This window comes from Zootoca vivipara, chromosome 2, assembly GCF_963506605.1.
Source record: "Zootoca vivipara chromosome 2, rZooViv1.1, whole genome shotgun sequence".
NCBI classification, from domain to species: domain Eukaryota; kingdom Metazoa; phylum Chordata; class Lepidosauria; order Squamata; family Lacertidae; genus Zootoca; species Zootoca vivipara.
This window is the reverse complement of record NC_083277.1, coordinates 110,032,250-110,054,072: the sequence shown is the minus strand read 5'-3', so window position 1 is coordinate 110,054,072 and position 21,823 is coordinate 110,032,250. Positions and strand designations below refer to the sequence as shown.

General features: G+C 41.1%; 1 protein-coding gene across 1 annotated transcript in view; it reads right to left on the bottom strand.

Moving 5' to 3' along the window:
• CERS5 (ceramide synthase 5) overlaps positions 1-21,823 on the bottom strand; it is a 32,716-nt gene continuing 10,893 nt past the window's right edge. Inside the window, exons 2-10 of the mRNA XM_035108087.2 lie at positions 20,726-20,831; positions 19,112-19,242; positions 17,665-17,722; positions 17,217-17,267; positions 14,438-14,530; positions 11,268-11,396; positions 10,966-11,072; positions 9,109-9,265; positions 1-2,297 (exon numbers count right to left, since the gene is read on the bottom strand). Coding sequence (XP_034963978.2) covers positions 2,145-2,297; positions 9,109-9,265; positions 10,966-11,072; positions 11,268-11,396; positions 14,438-14,530; positions 17,217-17,267; positions 17,665-17,722; positions 19,112-19,242; positions 20,726-20,831 — 985 coding nt within the window. The 3' untranslated portion in view covers positions 1-2,144. The remainder of the gene's footprint in view (positions 2,298-9,108; positions 9,266-10,965; positions 11,073-11,267; positions 11,397-14,437; positions 14,531-17,216; positions 17,268-17,664; positions 17,723-19,111; positions 19,243-20,725; positions 20,832-21,823) is intronic.

The window sequence follows — 21,823 nt, the reverse complement described above, 5'->3', positions numbered from 1 at the left end:
TGGTATCTACATAGTTTTAATATCCCCATTGAAGTCAATAGGAGGGAAATGGGAGGAAATCATGGCAAGAAAAAGTTGCATCTTTACTTCCTGCTTGTGACAACAGGTCACAAGAAGCGGCAACAGTACCACCTCTGATTTCCTCTGTCCTTCACCCATGATATGACTGTTACATACATACATAGATACATGAATGTCAGAGAGGTCAAACAGAAAAAAGCAACGTTCTTTAGACTATCTAGGGCAGCAGCTGTTTTCTTCTAAATTGGACTCTGACCCAGAATCATTTGGTGGCCCTGTAACAATACTATAAAATGATAATTAGCAGTTTTGGGCTCCATTTCTTGGTTGTAGAGCTTGTAAAAGATCATCACACCTTAACAGAGTTCAGAAAGAATCTAGCAGGCATAAAGGTGACTGCTAAACTGTAAGAAACATGGAATGTTACTCTAGGGCAGAGCTTTCCAAACTTTTCATGTTGGTGACACACTTTTTAGACATGCATCATTTCGTAACACAGTAATTCAGTTTTAATACCAAACCCAGGAGGAGAGCAGGGAGCATTCCCGTGGCACACCTACACAATACGGCCAACACACTAACGTGTCGTGACACACCGTTTGGAAAGCTCTACTCTAAGGCCAATTTGCACATACAAGTAGACCCCACATGCTGCGTGGAAGTACACCTGGCTGTTCCTAGATTGAAAAAAGGGCCATTTGGGAGAATCGGCAACTCTTTGGGTGCTGAACATCTTCCAGACCAGCATAAGGCCCTGGATGGGTTTAGCTCAGCTAACAGTACCCACAGAATTAATACTACTAATGTGCTACTTGCTTTGCAGCCTTCAAATTTCCAGCACCATCTCCTGCTTCTGTGTAATTTGGCAATGTTAGCACGTTAGCAGATTATCTAAAATCAGAATGCACACAACCTTCCTCAGTAAAGCAAAATTCACAGACCCAACTCTTCAAGCAAATTTCTTTTTATTCAGAGTAAACAATAGTATAAAATGATAATAACTCAGGGCATTTTCAAAGTCCTGCTCATGACAACACTTTGCTGCCTTTCATCTCCCCTGAAGTACCATTTAGTAAAAGGGAGGGAGGGACTCAAAGCCCTTGTGCGGCAACCTCTTTATCCCACTGACACCTCACCAAAAGATTCTGAAGCAGGTACGGGCGGCATGCTTGCTTCTCTTCTTAAAGTAGAACTGTCTATGGAAAAGTCGGCAACAGAACCAGATCATCCATGCCTATTATCCTGGTACACAAATTTATCCACCTCTTTCTTGTAATTCCTATGTGACTCAAAACCCATAGCATTTGTAGGAAAAACAGGTGATTTTAGGAAGTCAAAATGAAGACTTTGGAGACACTACTCCACTTGGCGGGGGGGGGGGGGGAAGCAATGAACACCAGCCTTGTCTTCCCACCCACCCAAACAAGCAGACATAAAACTTTATTAGCAAATGGAATTCCAACAACAAATAAGTTGGCCTGTCTCTACCACCACCACCACCAGGTTGCTATGCCTAGCTGTGGCACATCCCAGACTCCTCAGGACACAGCTTTAGTCCTTGCTGCTAGGAGCATGGAATATCAATTTAGACCAGGCCAGTGTATTAAAAAACAAACAAACCCCTGGAGTGCAATTAAAAAGTGAGAGGCAGAACCTGTTTGAGATCCGAACCTTCAGAGTTGTTGCAAGAATACTTTCTCTCAAAGCTTCAGTTGATCTTTAAAATAAAACAGCTTCCCCACCCACCTCTCTCTCTCTCTCTCTCTCTCTCTCTCTCTCTCTCTCTCTCTCTCTCTCTCTCTCTCTCTCTCTCTCTCTCTCTCTCACACACACACACACACACACACACACACACACACACACACACACTTCAGCAAACATAGGATACCATTAAATGCAAAATGGCTTAATTTCTTTAAAATGTGAAACTGGAAATAGCTTTTGCACTAGCAATCAACTAGATTCCTTTAGTACAAAACTGTGATGTGCCTGTTTCAGAACTGCTGGAGGATTTGGGGGGCAAAGCGCCGGCATGAGTAAAGATTTCTTGGGGATATGGAGTTAAGACATATCTAGTCATTTGAACACAAGTCTATGTTTTCTTGAGGTCTCCCTGCCGGTTCTTACTCCTCTTCTGCCCACTGCCCACTAGTTATGTGGCCGTTAATCCGACTGGTGTCATTGCTTGAAGAGCTAAGGACTCCTTTCCTGTTGCTTGAAGTCACATCTTCCTCTTCAGAGCTACTTTCGACATCACTGCGTTCATCTTTTGACACCTGACAGGAAGAAGCAGAGTAAGTTTACCACAAATATAAGGGCTAATTTGAAAATCAGTTAAGCACTCAGTGTAGCATTCACCACACTATACTTAGCTATTAGTTGTTTAGATGGTATAGTTTTCAAATTTAGTCATGAAGTTTGCGAAGAACAACCAAGAAAGAACAGAGTACCAAAAGCAAAGAAGCAGTTTTTCTACACAGCCACAAAAATAAGGAAATTTATGTGAAAGCTTCCTTTCACATAAGGACAGATTTCCACCAAGGGCAGAAATGCTATTTTGCAGGAGTTGTGGCTGCTACTTTTGGACCTCTAAATATTGCAGGGGAGGAAATGGAATATATTATTTCTAATGCATTTCCATTCTCCACAAAAAAATTTAAAAAATAAATGATTTGCTTCTTTGCCTTCCAATTTCTGAAAAGTGTTCAAGGGGCCAAGAATCTACATTTTAAAGCAAAAAAATTAGTAACTTAACACATTCAAATATAACTAACCAGGTGCCAGAATGAAAATATATCAAGGATATTATAAAATGTATGCGAAATATTTAAAGGAAACAGCAAAATGACATTAAAGAGGAAGCCAGATGGATCTTCCAGGGCAGGAAATTCGACTGCTTGGTCACTAAATATACCTGAGCTACAAGGGAACATCATAAAGCTGAGGGGAAGAGGTTCACCTTACAAAGAGAACGCATCTCAGCTCTTCAAGAAAAAGGCCACATAGCCTTACAAACATTACTCATTCTAACGGATAACAATTTAAACAGAGAATACCATTCTTTCAAGGATAGCCCAGGAACACAAGAGGAGTATCTCCTGAAATGTAAGTACTACAAGTACACTTTTCATATGACCAGAATTAACCCAAGTCTAATTTTGCCATCAGGCATATTAGTTGACCAGGTAAACATATATTAAAACAAAAACAACAGACAAGTGGTGAAGAGGTCAGGCTTTCCCTCAATGACAGGGATGGGGAATTCAGCCACGGGTCACATGGCAGTGGTAGGTGGGACCAGAAGCAAAAGCACAACAGATCCGACTCTTACCTTCTGCATCAGAAGCTACTTCCAGCCTCATTGTGGCTAGAGGTTTACACATATCAAGGCATGCCAGTAAGAGACATTATAATAGTTCAAGGGTACATTCCGGCCATGCGAAAGCACCTGAGGAAGGCAGGCACTGAGCAGGCCCAGTAGAGGGGGGGAGGGAGATGTGAGCCCCAGAGAGTCCTGAGGGGTGAAGAGAGAACTCTAGAGCTGCATTCAACCTGTGGGGCAGGCTGAATTGTGATTGTGGTCTACGTAAGTATATTCCTTATATATTCATAACTGAATATATATATACATAGTTATAATAGAGATAAGAACATATTTCAATAAGTGGTTCCTGGGTGACGTGATGCTATGCAAAACAGGTACAATAATATATCTTGAACCCACTCCTGCTATATTACACATGTAGACTTTATATAAACAAAGAATTATGTAACACTCAAAAGCTTGCATATACTTACACTAACAAAAATATGCCCTAGACAGCTTTTCACTGTTGGAACTTTCTTTCTTTCTTTCTTTTTATTATTAATTATTATTATTATCATTATTATTATTATTTCGGCCTTCATCGCAAGATCTCAAGGTGGTTCACAGAGTAAAACACAAGATAAAATCACAAGTGAATAATTAAAAGAGAAACAACAAAACGATAACTTCCCCTTCCCACAGACACATTTAAAAGGCTGCAGAATATTAATCGGCCAAAAGCCTGGTTGAAGAGAAATGTTTCGCCTTGTGCCTAAAAATATATATAAGTGCCAGGCGAACCTCCCTGGGGAGAGCATTCCACAAACGGAGCCACTATAAAAAAAGACCCGTTCTCGTGTTGCCACCCTCCAGACCTCACGTGGAAAAGGCACATGAAGAGGGGCCTCAGATGATGAACCCAGAAGTCTGGGGCGATTTCTATGGGGAGGTGTAGTCCTTGAGGCATAGTGGTGACAGCACATTGTGGCACTGTGCACTTCTTCCTCTAAAAGTAATCCCATGTCGCTGATTACAGTGGGAAGTAGCTTATTAGTGTCTGGTGGCATTGGGGGGCCCTCATATGGCTTTTTATTTTTAACCTTGTAAACACTGGCACAATAGTGCAGGTGAACATTCAGGGAGCTAAAGTGGGGGAGGGAAATACAGTACAGTACTACTTTACAGAGCTTCATTTATGGTAGAAAATGTGTGTCTGTGTGTGTGTTTGTCTCTCACGGCTACACTGTGACAAAGGACTGCCTTCTCTATTGCTTGCTAATGGCTGTGAAATGCAGGATTGTACATGAAAATGGCAGATAATTTTCTGCCCACTTCCGCCAACCAAAGGTTAAGATAAAGGTGAGGTGTAAAAGCTGGGGGGTGGGGAATGTTTTTAAAGTTTTAAGACACTCCCACTGAAAATATAATAGTGTGATGCTACAACACACCACAAGCACTAGCATATAGAGAGAAGGACCACCACCACCCGTAAAAGAACAGCTCTGAAAACACACAGAACCAACAGAAAGAAACTGCAGGAAGGGTACAGATTAACTAGTGCATCATGCGGCATGTGTTTTAGAACCCATGCGCAGCAGGAAAAAAATCCTCATGCAGACTGACACCCAGGCCCTATAAAGTCCACAGTCCATTTCGTATTTATTGTTTACATGACTTGCCACAAGGTGGCAATATATTACTACTGAACAGTAAAGGCACCAGGTGTTGCTGCAAACAAGGCTGAAATGCTCACATCATAGTTATATACAGATTTTTCTATCTCTGCTGTAGCAGCTGTCAAGCGTAGGTCCTCCACTTGTGAGCCTGCAATCAATAGCACTGATTTACATAACACTGAGGATTTTTACCTGTGCACCAGGTGTGCTCAAGCTATCCACACCCCTGATTAGTTAGGCATATGGACTTTGAACAGCCCTATGGAAAGGATGGCAGGGCACCTACCAATGACAAGTTAATGATTGACAGCGTCAACTGTAGGTGCCCACTTCTCAAGAGCTGCAAATATATATTGCCTGATATCTACCAAATGCTTTTAAAATCATAATATAAATGGGAGGCAAGAATAATTAACACAAATTGTGTTATATTTCATAGCCATTTGTGGCAATGGTTTTCCTCATGTGAAGATTAGGAATACTATGTGGCAGGCTTTTTTATCCCAGGTTCCAAGCTATATCCCCTTATAAATGGTGCTGATTTTAACTTTGAATACTGTAAATGACCCGGATCCATAAGGACTGACCATGTAGGTTTTCATGAAGTCTGGCTTCATGATGCTAAATTCCATCAGCATCCACAGTAGGGACAAGCAGATATTTTATTGGTGGTTGCTCAGGCCTTATGCAACACTTTTCCAACAGAAACCTACCTACCTATCTAATATTATTTCATTATTATTATTATTATTAATATTATTAATAATAATATATCACCCTATACCCAGAGGTCTCAGATCGGGTTGCGCTGTGAGTTAAACCACAGAGCCTAGGGCTTGCCGATCAGAAGGTCAGCATTTCGAATCGCCACGATGGGGTGAGCTCCTGTTGTTCAGTCCCAGCTCCTGCCCACCTAGCAGTTCAAAAGCACATCAAAGTGCAAGTAGATAAACAGGTACCGCTACAGCGGGAAGGTAAACGGTGTTCCTGTGTGCTGCTCTGGTTCGCCAAAAATGGCTTTGTCATGCTGGCCACATGACCTGGAAGCTGTATGCCGGCTCCCTTGGCCATTAACGCGAGATGAGCGCCACAACCCCAGAGTTGGTCACGACTGGACCTAATGGTCAGGGGGTCCCTTTACCTTTATACCCAGAGGTCTCAGGGCGGTTCAAGGAACAAAATCAAAATATAAAACCACAAAATATATAAAATCTACCAATGTCATTTTCATAACATTTCAGAGAGAAACAATCTCATTTTAGCAACTGATGAACTGAACTAAGTTTTCAAATTTTACATGCTGTTTTATTCAGCATTTTTTTAAAAAATGTGTTTTTAGAGCGAATTTTCATTACCTGATGCATTCTGACATTCTTAATTTTCTATTCTCTATTTTCAGTTCAAAAGAAAGGAAGATTTAAGTGAAAAAATACTACCAAGATGAACCACAGAGCTGAAGGTCCACAGATGAAGGTCGTATACAAAGATTATAGCCACCTAATTATAGCCACCTACGTCAATATCAGAGACCTGACTTTCTTGTGAGCTGTTTTCAGATTAACTAACAACTGTTTGAAAAAAACCTGCAAAGTACAGCTGATTTGAGGCTAAACAGTGTTCAGACTCGTTTTAGACACAGGTAGTCCCCCCTCTCACAGCCACAATAGCAGATTGCACTTACATACAAGAAGAGGAAGAGATCCAGCTTCAGTCTGGCACAGAGAAAGGAGTGAGAGAGAATGGAGAATACAGAGGAGAGTCCTTCCCTGACTAGGTCACCTGATCAGGAAAGAAAAGCAACGAGAGGAGAGATGCAGGTCTCCTGCAAGATACCCCAGCTTGAAAATCAGCTATAGCCACTCAGCAGATAAATGAACGAAACAAACATGGGTGAGATCCAGACTTCCCCTTCCGTTCATGGAAGGGACCGAGATCCAGCTGAAGAGCCTGTTTAAAGAAAAGTGGAATGGGCAAATTTTACTGATTCCCCAGCATTCTTCAGCACTACTTCCCAGGTTATTCTGGAAGGCTCCCCTCAACCCGGCTTATTTGCTCCCCAGCTCTACTCATGGCAAGTCTAGATTCAATCCACAAATATATATGTAATTAAGATACAAATACGTGTAAAGAAAAGAAGCAGTATCTAAGCTGCAAGGCAGAGAAGAAATTGGGGTTCTTTGAATACGCAGAAAGAAAAGTACTCAGGCATCATTAAAATGCTCTACTGGAAAGCAAATGCCCAGTACTATAGAACGGTTTATTTTTGTAAATATATAGTATTTAGCTAAGATTCTGAATCTGAATTGTTCTCTCTCTCTCTCTCTCTCTCTCTCTCTCTCTCTCTCTCTCTCTCTCAAATCTGCTTCCATGGCCACTTTCATAAGAACAAGTAGTCTTCACTTCTTTCCTACATAAAACTATAGCCTCTCCTTCTCCCACAAAGCCCTGCAGACACAATAGCAGGCTAAACACAAGCCCTACTTTGAGAGCCAGAGGTCTTAATAAACTTAGCTACCTGTCCTCCTTCATGCCAATGTCCTCCTCAGAAAGACGTGAAGGCAAGCTAAGTTCTGGCAATGTAGTGGCTTCCATTGCTTCTTAAAGAAGCAGCTTCTAAGAGTCAGTTCTAGCACCTATGCTCAGCAACACTGAAGGTAAGGGCCTGGAGCACTCACTAGTACAAAGCAAAGAGGAGTTCAGCAGCAAGGCCCTTTCGGCCTTTCATTATCACCTTTCCTTCTCCTGGGTGTATTTGACACACTGATCAGCTCCTAGAATTAAATATTTCCATTTTTGGTAACTAGAACAGTGAAGTGGAATCAATGGAGAAATGATCCAGAAGGTTACACTGGAGAGCAATATGCACAAAGGATAGGCAAACCTCCTGTATTATGATCAGTATGATCTGCATCGGTGCAACATCAATTCTCATTTCAGAATATTCCTTCTATGCTACTGCATTAAAAACAAAACAAAACAAAACAAAACAGAGCCCTCCAGCCTTTCAGTGCAGTGTTCCTATGTCCACTAACAAGGGTTGGTATATGATAATACAGAATCCAGCAACTCAATATCTGTTTTTACAATTTACATCTTTAAAAAGTGCTTAGGATTGAGAAGACAGATTTGAAAGTGTGTGGAAATCCTAGAAGAGGGAGCCAAGAATGTCAAGCATTATTCCAGTTTGTGCTTTGTACAGGCTCTGCCTAGCTTTGTGCCACTCCCTATGACTATTAAAACGTATTGTGCACACTTTGTGCATTATTGTTTATATGAACACATTTTACATGGTGATGTTTCAAGCTTTTCTTGGTGCCTACTTGTATTTTTTAGCAATTGTTTACCCCTAGCACTGTTACATAGGCCAGGTTTATCTGGCAGCAATAAAATGTTGGTACCAGAATTCAGAGTACAAAAGAACGTTAAGAGCAGCCTTGCCGGATCTGACCAAAGGTCCATCTAGTTATCATAGTGGCCAACCAGATGTGCTGGGGTGGCATTTCCTACTTCAGTCAAACATAAGCCTCTGATGTTGTCTGGTGGGGAGCATTTGATATGTAACATGAAGTACAGCTCATCAGGGAATTCTGAGCAAAATTGCGATTCGCTCTACAATTGCACATTTACAAGTGTGTAACATTCATCAATGTAAGAGAACTACTTGGGTGGTCTGGATAAATATGGGCAGTCTGGAGAAGGATCAAGAGCTATGGCCGGTGGGTTTGTGTGTGCGATTACTAATGGGAGGAAGTAAGAGTGGTGTGAAGAGAGACAAATCCTTTTCTCATTCTAGCAGCTACTTAACTCCATGCTCTATTTTCCTTCCCATTCAGCAAATCCTGATTTCTCTCAAAGCCTCAAGTTTGGAAGGCATGTAAATTACACAAAGGAGAAGTGCGAATTGATTTGATTTGCACAGCATACTCTGCGTATAAAGCCTGAATTTCACTTGTGTAGAACGAACATATAAGTTAAACTGAAATCGAAGTAAAAAGTTATTGTCTCAGGCAGCAGTCCTCCTACTTCTTTTCAAAGCCACAGGTTGTGAAATATGCAAAAAGGTAGCAAGTATCTGGGAGTTCCCAGTGCTTAAGGAATTTGTACCTTCCCTCGTGCCAGGGCCTTGTAGGCAATGCGAATGATGAAATACGACCAGATGACATTTAGAACTTGTAAAATTAGAAGAAGCCCATTAAATAGCCACCATGATGGATAAGGGCCAATTATTTCCTTGCTTTCAAACAAAGTTGTGTTCAGTAACCTGCAAGACAAAGAAGTAAGTTGTTACATTGGCACTTTGCTTATCTTTCACAACTCCCAGCTTCTAGATAGAAACCAAGCTGACTGGACTACAAAAACATCTGCTCCATTAAAAATTTCCTTTACAGAATGTTAATGCCTCCAATCTTAAGAGATCTCAGTATATGAGTGGGCATCTCAGAGGCACAAGTTTCTTCTCCATTCAGTTTTTGTTATTGCTTTGATTGAGTCAAGAGCTGAAATGCTTACCAATTTATCTATTTCCAGAAAAATTAAAAAAAACGGTCTGTTGGTTTTACATGTTTAATGGATTTAGGAAGCCTTACACTGACAGAAAATGTGTGATTTACCCCACTGCACCTTGCTACAGCAGGAAAATATCAGATATATTACGGACTTTAAAAAGGGAGAAAGCCAATGAAATCTGAGGCCTCTGGTTGCTTGAACTCAAAGAGAGCCTGAAACTCTCCTCCCGCAGGTCTTCATTAGTCAAACCTGCCTTCTGACTCTCAGAGGAGGGACCTTCCCACCTCTAAAGGGAAAAACAGTTTCTACATGAGCCACCACATGCTATTTGATAAGTGCAGTATGGCATTACATAGTATGCAACCATCGAGACAGCAAAGTCGCTTCCCGTTGCAATCTGAGATAAGCAGGCATACCCAGGAAACAGGGGGATTACAATAAGACCAATGGAAACAGCATTAAAGATTCACTGGCTCCCTACCACACGCCAAGGGCTTGCTGAGTGATGTAGCAACAATACGTACAGATTGCCACGACGTAATCACAAACAGTAGGGCCAGTAGTAAGAAGATTTGTTTACTTGCACAGACCTGTACCAGTGCAAGAAGACATTTCAAGTCATTTAATACTCTGAAATCTCTCCTTGGTTGAGGGAGTACTCTACTGTCATAGCTGAAAATGATAGCTAGGGTAGAAAGTTGACATGAGTAGATGCTCAGAGGGACATCTGCTGACCACACCTCAAATGCAGATGTGCTGGGCAGCCTAAGTCCTCTTCCCAAATCACTCAGCACAAAGGAGCAACCCTGGGTTGCAGGACTCCTCCTGGATTCTCATGCGTTGATAGTACCATAATTCCTGAAGAGCGCTTTCTACCTGTGTAGGCTCCCTGTGTAATCCAGAAATCTGGACAATCCAAGTTCTTAATCTTTCAAGGGCCTACACAGATATAACATTAAAGCAGGGCACCTTTTCTGAGTGGCTAGCAGGAACTGTTCAACAATCTCCACAGATTCAAACTGGGCCCTTCTGCAACAGGGGGAGAGGACCTCTGGCATTATGACTGCATAGAGACCGGGGACCACATTCCCTATCTTGCCTCTCAAGCGCTAGCTGCAAGGGCACTGTGCAACCTGAGGAGCTCGAAACCCAACTCAGGGCCCACCTTAAGTATTTTGCCATTGTAAATAAAATAGTAAAACAGCACAACCAAAACCTGGAGCTCCTGATGCCACTTCACGCATTCTGCCAGGCTCTTTTGTTTATGGAGCCCCCAAATCAATCAAGTCCTTCAGGGGATATGCTGCCTATCACACATCTGTGGAGGGGTCCTGTTACAGAGGTTACCTTTGTGCTACAGCTGTTTAATCATCTGTACCAGACTCTTGGCACAGTGAACTCCTAAAGTTATCCCTTGACTTGCTCTCCCCCACCTCAATCCCAATAAATACTTACCAGAAAGGATAAATCCCCAAACGAGTAACAATGAACACCACACAAAACAGTACAAAGGTGGCATCACAGACTCGCTGGTATTTGGCATAGTTGGTCAGTTTTGCTACCTGGGGGGGGAAAGGGAGAAGCTCTAAGAAAACTCCTCCAGACTTCAATGCAATAATCCCATCATTTAAGAAATGGTTTAAGAAATGGTTATTACTTTGTTCCGTTGTACGCAACAAAAAATAAAAAGCATCTAACACAAATAAGCCATTTGAATACAGTGGTAAAAACTCAATAGAATAGTGTGAGGTACTTACTTCTAGGATGCCATCTGATGCATCATGAATCAACAAAACCAAACTTCCTACCCGCACCATGTTGTTCATATAGGAGAAACTAAGGAGTATAATTGCTGACAAGTGATGAATAAACATGATCAGGAAATCCTGAAAAAAACAAGTACCAGCATGATATCACTACGGAGTGCAAGGAACACAACAATATACAGATTGGGAAATCTTTAGTTTAGCACCTACAAACTTCTTTCTGACACAAAGGTGAGCCGTTTTCAAGATCACAATTATTTATTATAGAATAGTGGTCTAGTAATCTGTACAGCCATCACTTCACCACAAATCAAACTGGTGTGTCGTGTTCTTGAAAGTGAGAAAGTTTCCTAATCCTCAACAGAAATGACAACATGGGATTTGCACCCTGGCCAACATCTTCATCATCTACTCTGGTTCCTGGTCTGTCACCTGCAGTTCAGACCCTGTGACCATGTACGTGAAGTTAAGATTATTATTCTTTTGCATCATTTTACACTTGTTTACAGTGGATTACACTTGCCATTTCACTGCCCATTTACTCAGTTTGGAGAGGCCAATTTGGAGCTCTTTGCAATCTCTTTTTGTTTTAACAACCTTGGACAATTTAGCATTATCAGCAAATTTGGCCATCTCACTGCTCACTCCTAAATCCAAATCATTTATTAGCAAGTCAAAAGACAAAGACCCCACTACTTCTCTCTATTTGGAGAACTGACTGTTTATTCCTACACTTTGCTTCCTGCGTCTTAACCAATTCTTGATCTGAAAGAGGATCTCTCTTATTCCTTGACTACTAAGCTTTCTCAGGAGTCTTTGGTGAGGTACTTAGTCAAAAGTAATTTGAAAGTCCAAGCCAACTGGATCACTGCTATCTAGTCGTACCTTGGATGTCTAACGGCTTAGTTGCCGAACGTTTTGGTTCCTGAACGATTGAAAACCGGAAGTGATTGTTCTGGTTTTCGAATGATTTTCAGAAGCCGAACGACCAGCGCAGCTTCCATGGCTTCCGATTTGAATGCAGGAAGCTCCTGCAGCCAATCAAAAGCCATGCCTTGGTTTTCGAACGTTTCCGGGAGTTGAACAGACTCCCGGAACGAATAAATTCGAGAACCTAGGTACGACTGTGTATGCTTATTGACATTCTCAAAGAATTTCAATAGGTTTGTGAGACAAGACTTTCCCTTGTTCTTCTATATAGTTGGTTATTTTATCTTTAACATTATTTTGCATCAGTTTTCCAGGGACAGACGTTAAGCTAACCAGCCTGTAATTTTCAGGATCCCTGCTGGAACCCTTAAAAAAAACACCACTGTGACACTTTGGCTACTTTCCAGTCCTCCGCTATGGAGGCTGATCTGAGGGACATTGCAGAACAGGGTTGTTTGCTATATAGGAGTGTCTCTCAATGTAGTCAGTTTGAATAAGATAAAATTAGGAGTTTTTTGTAATCTGAAATGTTATCAGTAAAGGTATTGCTTTGGGGGAAAATCACTGGTGCCAGAATAAGACAATAGACTTTAATTTTTCTTTCAGCAAGCTCCCATTCTGGGTGTAGAATCTGTACAGATTGGGTAGCCTATTCTAGGAACCAAGCCTCATGATAAGCAGCCAATGCTGGGCACTCCTTCTGAGAAAACAGAGTATGCATTTATTTATTTATTTATCTATTATACTGCCCGATGCCCAGAGGTTTCAGGGCAGTTCCCGGAATAAATGAGTACCTTGGGTCAGGGACTCAAGGTTTAATAAGCATATATAAGAACAACAATTGCATTCAACAATACTCAAACTGCCAGTTCCTTTGTTTTGCAATGATGGGGGTAGACAATCATGATCACTCCAGGACACATCAACAGCTTTACAAAAGAGTTCCCAGGTCTGTAACACAACTATTCAACTCCTGTTTGTGCCTTGGGCTCTCCTATATGTATACATTAATGCAACTGATTTTTATCTGTCATATTTATTCTTGATGTCTGTTTCTTACAGAAATGCAAAACAATGTCTGTGGCTTTGGGATTCCATACTTTTCTTTTATACTCTTGGATTCCAGTTTGCTCACTGTATTCAACAGAACCTTATTCAGGAAACACAAGACCACTTTTTGTAAATTGGATTTCTCATGGAATGATGTTTTCAACTAGCTGATCTATATCTTTTTTTAAAAAAAAAGCTTTTAAAATTAATTTTTTATTATTAGTTTTAATTTTCTCTCTCCGTAAGCTCCTTTGAACATATGCCTTAAGAATGCTACTGCTTTCAACAATCAAAGGAAAAATGATAAATTCCTTCCTTAATCAAATTGGGAAAGCATCTAAATCACAACTTACTGAGCATTTCTCTGTTGAACACTATCTAAGCCAGGCATCCCCAAACTCAGCCCTCCAGATGTTTTGGGACTACAATTCCCATCATCCCTGACCACTGGATCCTGTTAGCTAGGGATGATGGGAGTTGTAGTCCCAAAACATCTGGAGGGCCGAGTTTGGGGATACCTGATCTAAGCAGAGAAATCTTAGAGATACTGGCATGAAAACATTCAGGTTTAAGGAACCTAAAACACAACAAGGATTAATAGCATGCCTAGGTAAAGCAATACTGTGGAGCAGGGGGAAAGAGGAAAGGATACAAACCCATGAAACTAGTGACATTTATTTGCCTGGACAGTCCAATGCCACACGTCTAAATGCACATTTGTACCGGATTCACATTGGACCTGACTACAACACGGTGTAGAAAAGGGCAACCTCTAACAGCAGTGCCCTTAAGATGCAGGTCAGCACAGCCTCAATATACATTTTCTAGCTGAGAGCACCTGTCTGCTTTTGTTCTAAACCCATGCTTTCAGCATGGCCCCCAAAAAACCAAGCTAGGAAATGTAGAAAACCACACATAGGAGTCCTTAGTTTCCCCCCTCTCCTAGAAAAGGATAAAAGGCTCAACCAGTCTCACATGAGTCATCATAATACATTCACACAGACATATACACATACTTCACTCATCACAAGTTTGCATTTGATAGAAGTCTTCTAATCAAAGTAGTTTTTATTATAAGATACAAATCAGTCATTCTATTACTTGGTACTGAATGATTCTTCCCCTCATTCATAAAGGTTAATGGGATTGTTTAAGGCTCCTGGAAACAGCTAGTTAGTTACCTTTCGCTGGACATCTATAAACTGGGAAAACATAAGAGACCAGTAGAAGGCCAGTTCCACAATATAATAGTAGTAAAGGCTAGATGATAGGGGCTGAAAAACAGAAAGAAAGTCTTGTTTAGGAACAGCATGCAACATATGTATTAAGAGCTACTTAAAGCAGGAATGGTTAACCTGTGGCCATCCAAATGCTGCTGGATTCCAATGCCCATCAGCTCCCAAGGGTCAGGGAAGATGGGAGCTGTAATCCATCAACATCTGGTTCCCCACCCCAATTTAAATACTTAAAACCACTGATAGGGAACTGAATCCAGCCAGAGAGCCAGATCCTGATGTCCCCCAACCCCAAGGATGTAATTGACTTATAGCTGGGGTCACTCACCTATCAATCTCCAGGTGTCATCATGACCTCAGGTGAAGCATCCCTTTGCCTATGCAATTTTATTTCAAAAAGTGCAAGCGAATGGAATGTTTCTCTGCAGGGCTTGTAAACTGATAGGCATGCCTTGCTTTGGCAAGGGATTGGGTGCTCAACCCTGCCTGGGGGCTCCAAAGTGCAGCCCATCTCAGCAGGGTTTGCTATCGCTGTCCATCAACTGATTGAAGCTGACAACAAGGCTTGCTTGCCAAAAAGCAATTGGGAGCACACTTTTCGGTTCTCTATTGCTCCTTTGCAGGACAATCTGCGATCACTTTCTAGCCTAATTTGACCTGCAGGAGAATTAGAGGTTCTCTACTGCTCACTTAAACAGGTAAGTGTTTATGTCCTTCCATCCTGTAAAATGACCTAAGCATTCAATATTGTAATTACAAAGACACCTATCCTCCCTTCTCTCGGTTCTTCCCGCTTCCTCCCCCAGAGCTGCTATTATGTATGGCTTTTTAAGTGAGATCTGATGCAGATCTCCCAAAATCACACCCAACTGTACCCTTATATAAACAGCTGTCATTTGCACTTGAGGATAACATTAAGGTGGCAGCAAAAACTCCCACCACACTTGAAACCTGGTGGCCTGACTGCACCAAAATGTCCATCACCTTCTCCTGGGCATAGTTTTCAGTTTTCAGGGAAAGGGCAATATTTCTGATGCCCCACTCCCAAAATCTCAATGAGGGGTGACAAGCTAAGGACTGGGGGGAGACAAGTAGATTGGTAGAAATCTCTATTCCCCAGGCTGCAAAACTTGACAGCCTTTAGCTAACTTTTAAGAAGTGTGTCTTCCATTTAATAGGGGTCCATTTAATAGGGGACACAGATTACTTGCTGTGTGTGCTTTTGAAATACATGTTACTGTACTTAGAAACAGCAATTTTAAAAGAGGAGGATCAGAGAAGAATTCAGCATTACCATTCAAGTAAGGTAAAGGTAAAGGGGCCCCTGACCATCAGGTCCAGTCGTGCCCGACTCTGGGGTTGCGGCGCTCATCTCGCTCTATAGGCCGAGGGAGCCAGCGTTTGTCCGCAGACAGCTTCCGGGTCATGTGGCCAGCATGACAAAGCTGCTTCTGGCGAACCAGAGCAGCGCACGGAAACGCCCTTTACCTTCCCTATTTATCTACTTGCACTTTGACGTGCTTTCAAACTGCTAGGTGGGCAGGAGCTGGGACCGAGCAATGGGAGCTCACCCCGTTGCAGGGATTTGAACTGCCGACCTTCCGATCAGCAAGCCCTAGACTCTGTGGTTTAACCCACAGCGCCATCTGGGTCCCTACCATTCAAGTATCATGTAAAAAAAAACACCTAGAGAGCAATCAGCCTGTACTGTTTGGAGCCTCAAACCCATAAAAAAAGCACTTTTTTGATAGATCAGCAACAAGACAAAAACTTGAGTTCAGATGCAGTTGCAGTGTGTGTTTATTTAGTGACTGGACGGTTTTCAGCACACACAGTTTTTCTCACTAGTTTTAAATCTATCTACATAATGACTGCAGGACTAAAATGTCTACACCACACAGAGAACTGTCACTATATAATCTCTCCCTATTGCATCATTCCAGCTATTTTGTGTTCCCTCATCCCTTACGTTTAACACTAAAGCATCAAACACATTCTAAGTAAAGTACAGTATGCCCATTACCTCCTACACAGGCCAGATCATCAAAAGGCACACTAGTAGAATGTGTAGCAAAGCATAATATGCCCATTTGCTCTAAGATTTACCTTTTTCTTGAGATACAGTGGTGCCTCACTTAACGAATGCCCTGCTTAACGAAATTTCCACTTAACGAAAGGATTTTTCGAGCAGAGGTTGCCTCGCTAGACGAATTCATTTCATGAAAAATTCATCTAGCGAATCGCGGTTTCCCACAGGAATGCATTGAAATTCAATTAATGCGTTCCTATGGGCAAAAAAAATTTCAATGCATTCCTATGGGATTCGCTAGACGAATTTTTCGTTATAAGAAAAGACCCGTGGAACGAATTAAATTCGTCTAGCGAGGCACCACTGTATCTACAAATTCACTTTGAAAAACAACCAGGCACATGTCCTACAATCCATCACCTTTGATTTACCAGAGCTCCAAGTTAAGCTCTAACATGTGAAAATATATTTGCAAGGTCAGGATGCACCACTTATTTTGACAGACACAGCTGTTCCACAGGTTACTTCCCTCAAGGTTGACAGATAAGCTGTATCAAATGAGGGAGCTTTGTGTATATATCAGTACTTCCAGTGGCAAACTGGTTCAAGAAGAAAATGATTAGTCAAAAGCTGAAGGACTTAAGGAAATTATACCTAACACTGTTACAAGCTTCTATTAGTAAAGACAACACATACCTGAAAAGGGTAGTTGTACCAGCATTGTCGAGTATCCCAAAACCAGGGTGACTAGATTAAAATAATAATAATGAATGAATGAAAGATACTAGAAAACACTACAACTAGAAAGTGTTGATATGGGATCCCTTATATTGAGGGGGAGCGGTTTCCCCCTCAATACAAGCAACCACAGATTGTAAGATAGGGATCAACACCCTTTTCAAGAAACAACAAACAAAAGGCATCACAAATCATGGACTGGTATTTCTGGTTCTGGAGTCAAAAAGAGAAAGTTGCAGCATTCCTGAGATGAAGAGTGATATAAAGGCTACGTTTCCTGTTCTGCCAGGATAGAATTGAAGGAATAACTGACAACGCAAATAATAATGTCAAGGAAATCCCCAAGGACCAATTGAATCTCTCAATTTAATTCCACCGAATATATATTATTATGCAACATACTCACCAACCAAAGAATTCTGAGTCCATACGTAAATATAGAGAAATAAAATGTAAGCCTCCACCTGGAAGTGAAAAAGTAAGAATCAAATATCTGGCACAAATATCTTGATGTTGTAAAGCACCAACCAGGGAAAAATCCAAAATTAACTCAAAATAAAGGTTAATTAGAGCCCTCTGTGACTTCCTTCATTAAAATGAACATGTTTTAGAGACTTAACATAATGTAATTTAGATCTATAAAATATCCATAGGAGACTTTGATATACAGTGGTACCTCAGGTTGCGGACCCAATCCGTTCTGGGTGCCATTCGCACCCCGAAAAGTCCGCAACCCGAGCAGCGATAGAGCGCTTCTGCACACAGCGGAACCCGGAAGTAAACAAACTCGAGGTATGACTGCACACAACTATGCTAGCCCCACAATAAGAGGAAAAAGCATATGCATGGACACTAAGGTTGTCTGGTAAAACCTCAAAATGTGAGTTCCTGCATGTATCTTGATCTCACAAGAATTCTTCTATGTTGGGCATTCACTTCAGACAACTGCAGACACTTCAGACAAACTTCTTCTGAAGGAGGAGATGCTACAACAGGGACAGGATCGCATGAATCACAGCAATGCCCTACTCACGAGTAACATGGGAATGGGGCTTACGATTAAGCAGCTTCCAATTTAGAGTATAAACCAAAGACAGACAGATGTCAAATGAGACTCCCACTCACCTAAAGCAAATATCTTGGGGAAGAAGCCACTGAGGAAGAGAGGCAGAAGTCACAGAAGTAGCAGGCAGGAAGGCAAAGATGCTCAGATACTATAGTGATAGAGGTCATGCAGAAAAGGGTAAGAAAATAAATTTAAGTGGGAATGAAAAGAAATGAGAGCCCAGGAAAAATTCAAGTGCATGCAATGGAAAATAACTTCAAAGGATAAAATATAGCTTGCATAAAGATTAAAAGATTATAGCTATTTGCTGTACACTCCAAACTAAAGGTGAAAGAGCTATTTTACCACACTGAAACACAAATGGTGGTGAAACATCCAAATGTATCTCCTGGTACAAATAAAAAAATAAGTGTTGTATCCAGCTGAATCATTGTGCACATGGAACGACTTCCACAAGTGCAATGGAACTTCCCTTCTCTGTCCTTCCCCATGCACCCCCCCAAATCTGCTCTGGGGATTCCTTCTAGCCCTCTAGAGCAGATTTGAGGGTCATACTGGAGGCACACAAGGAGAAGAGGGAGCAGCTGCAACTGCACTTGTAGTTGTTGTTCCATGCAATGATTTAGTTGGATATAACCTTAAAAGAATTTTCAGTAATGCCTACTGGTGAATAGCCACCTGTTTTACAAAAATGCCTTTCTTCAAAATTTCAGAGACCACAAGATGTCAACTTTAAAACAAAACAAAACAATTGGACCTGTAAGAGGTGAACTACACACAAACCTACATGCTCTCACAGAATTTCACATGAGTGCTTGGTTTATCTTGGTTCCTTCGATGACGAAACCAGCGCTGGATTTTTCGGACATCCCAATCTAGTTGTTTTGACAAGCCCTCTAATCTTCTTGCATCTGGACACTAGAAGGTAATCAAACACATATTCCTTAGCTACCTTCCAAAACAGACTCTTCCCATTATCACCCAATTATTCTTCGACCTGCTGCATATTATACAAAATTGTACAATATTTTGCTAGAAAAAGTATCACTGGTTAAATAATCAGTTCAAGAAGCAAATTACTAGCAGAAATATACATAAAGATCCAATATGATAATATGAAATAAAAATGTGGATGCAAGATGCCATGAACAACAAATTCCGAAGAAATAACACATACCCGCACAAAACCAAAGTGTGTAAGCTTAACACACCCGTAAGGTATTACACTGCATTTTTACATTTTGGATTATTCTACTGACTGCTTGCAGTATTTTCCTTATCTTTTTCAAAAAGATGACAATACTACTGGAGATTTATTCCCTTCAGCCACAGGCATCTGTGCAGAAAGTTCCTAGTCATCACCTGGAATTCTGCCAGCAAAACATGATTTGATGTCAAGCTAGTTTCAACAAAACTAGTTTCCATTCAAGTGCTTTCAAAACTACGCCTATATTTGCCTTACATTAGTCCTTTTGCTAACAAAAGTAGCCAAGGTGAACAGAGCATGACGGGGATATTCTTACAATAGAGTATTTGATATAAATTAAAAGCAACAGTAGGGAGTTAAAAGCATTCAACAGAAATAAGAAGTCAGCCTCCAGGATCCATCCTGTGGAGAATAAAACAGAAATAAATCCATAGTTTCTTGGAAATATGCCTGTTTCAGCATAGGTAAGGTTTAGGGGTGTATGTGAATTATTGTCAAACCTTCATTCCTAGTTCTGATAAAGGTTAGTCTTCTGTTTAATGCTGTTGCAAATAGAGCTTTTCTCTAGGGGTACGCACCACCAGCACTCCCCCCCCCCCACGTTAAAAGTGTGACACTTTCTCTAACAACTTCATGGTAGGTATCAACACCCCTTTTTCTAAAAGGAAAAAGAAAACACTGGTTGCATCCATTATAGTCTACACATCAATGTTCTGAGAAACGCAGGCCATAGGAAAATAACTCAACAGATTAGCCTACCGTAGTAGTGGCAGTAAGAAAAGAAGTAATTTTCTTCAGAGAAAAACTGAGAAGTATGGAGGAAATGATACGATCCATTATCTTCAACAGTACCTTGCCTGGTTTCTGTCCAAACCTTATAGAATTATAGTCTGAGTACTATATGTATGCACTCAACACACACATTGGAAGTGGGGAGTAGACAGCAACACATACAAAACAATGTAAAGAAGACATGTAGCCAGATTTTCTGGTTATGTGTAGCTAGATGTTTACTATAGTAGTGAAAAGTTTATTTTCCCTGGAAAACAACAGAACTGGGGGGAAATGAGCATTTTATTTATTTAATAACATTTATATCCCCCATGCCTCCAAGGAGCTCAAGGTGGTATGTATGGTTCTTATCACCACTATTCATTCTATTGGATTCAAACAAAAATTTGAAGCATCACTCACCTTAGTGATAGATGTAAACACCTTTTCTAGAATTGCATTGGGTTGAGCTCTGCGAGGTTCACATTTTTGAATGTTAAGAAGTGCAGCACATGGTCTTGCAATAAATCTGGAAAATAAAAATCCCAAAGATGTAACAAATGAACACAGAGAAAAAAGTTTATCAAGCTGACCTGATCCAGCATCTTCTTACTTCTATATAGAATTTTCAATATGGTACAAGTCACAGACAAATTTGGGCCAGCTGGATACTACTCTGTCTGGCTGTCTTCCTCATTCATAGAAACACTCTCCGAACACAATATGTAATCACATCCTGAGCATCTCAATAAGCTCATTAAGATAGGTGAAGTTTTTAGAACACAAATTTCATACCCACTCCTTCCCTTGCATAGTACCTAATGTATGGGAGGGAAAAAGGAAAATACAGTAATCTTTTGAAAAGAATTCTACAGTCTACTACAGCAAGAACTCAAAGCACAAATCCACAGCGAGAGGTACTGGAGCCCATTTCCAAAGAGAGATGTTTAAGAAAGGAATGTGAGGGCCATTTCAAACATTACATTTCTGGCAGATTAACCTATGCTAGGGTGAGGGGCGGTACATTGATAATGGGTGATTTTAAGTTCCAGTTAAACAGATCAGAAACTGCTCAGGGATCAGCTCAAACAAATCTGACACAAGCAAGAGGCAAATGCTTATTGATGTAAATGTTCCATGCTTTCCCTGACATACTTAAATGCACTTATCATGGGTACTGGCACATTTGTGTAGCACTAGCATGCCAGCATGTACCTATAGGTAGGTTGTGGAACTCCTCCCCACAGAGATGCATCTGGCAACTTCACTATACAGTTTTTGGCAGAGAGAGAGAGAGAGGGAGAGAGAGAGAGAGAGAGAGAGAGAGAGAGAGAGAGAGAGAGAGAGAGAGAGAGAGAGAGCTCTTTACCTTAGGCTTTGAAACCTGGTAAATATATTTTCAAGACCCACCCTATATTTCTGATTGTACATTTTTAATACTTTACAGTCAAACCTCGGAAGTCGAATGTAATCTGTTCTGGAAGACAGTTCGACTTCCGAGGTGCAGCTTCCGATTGGTTC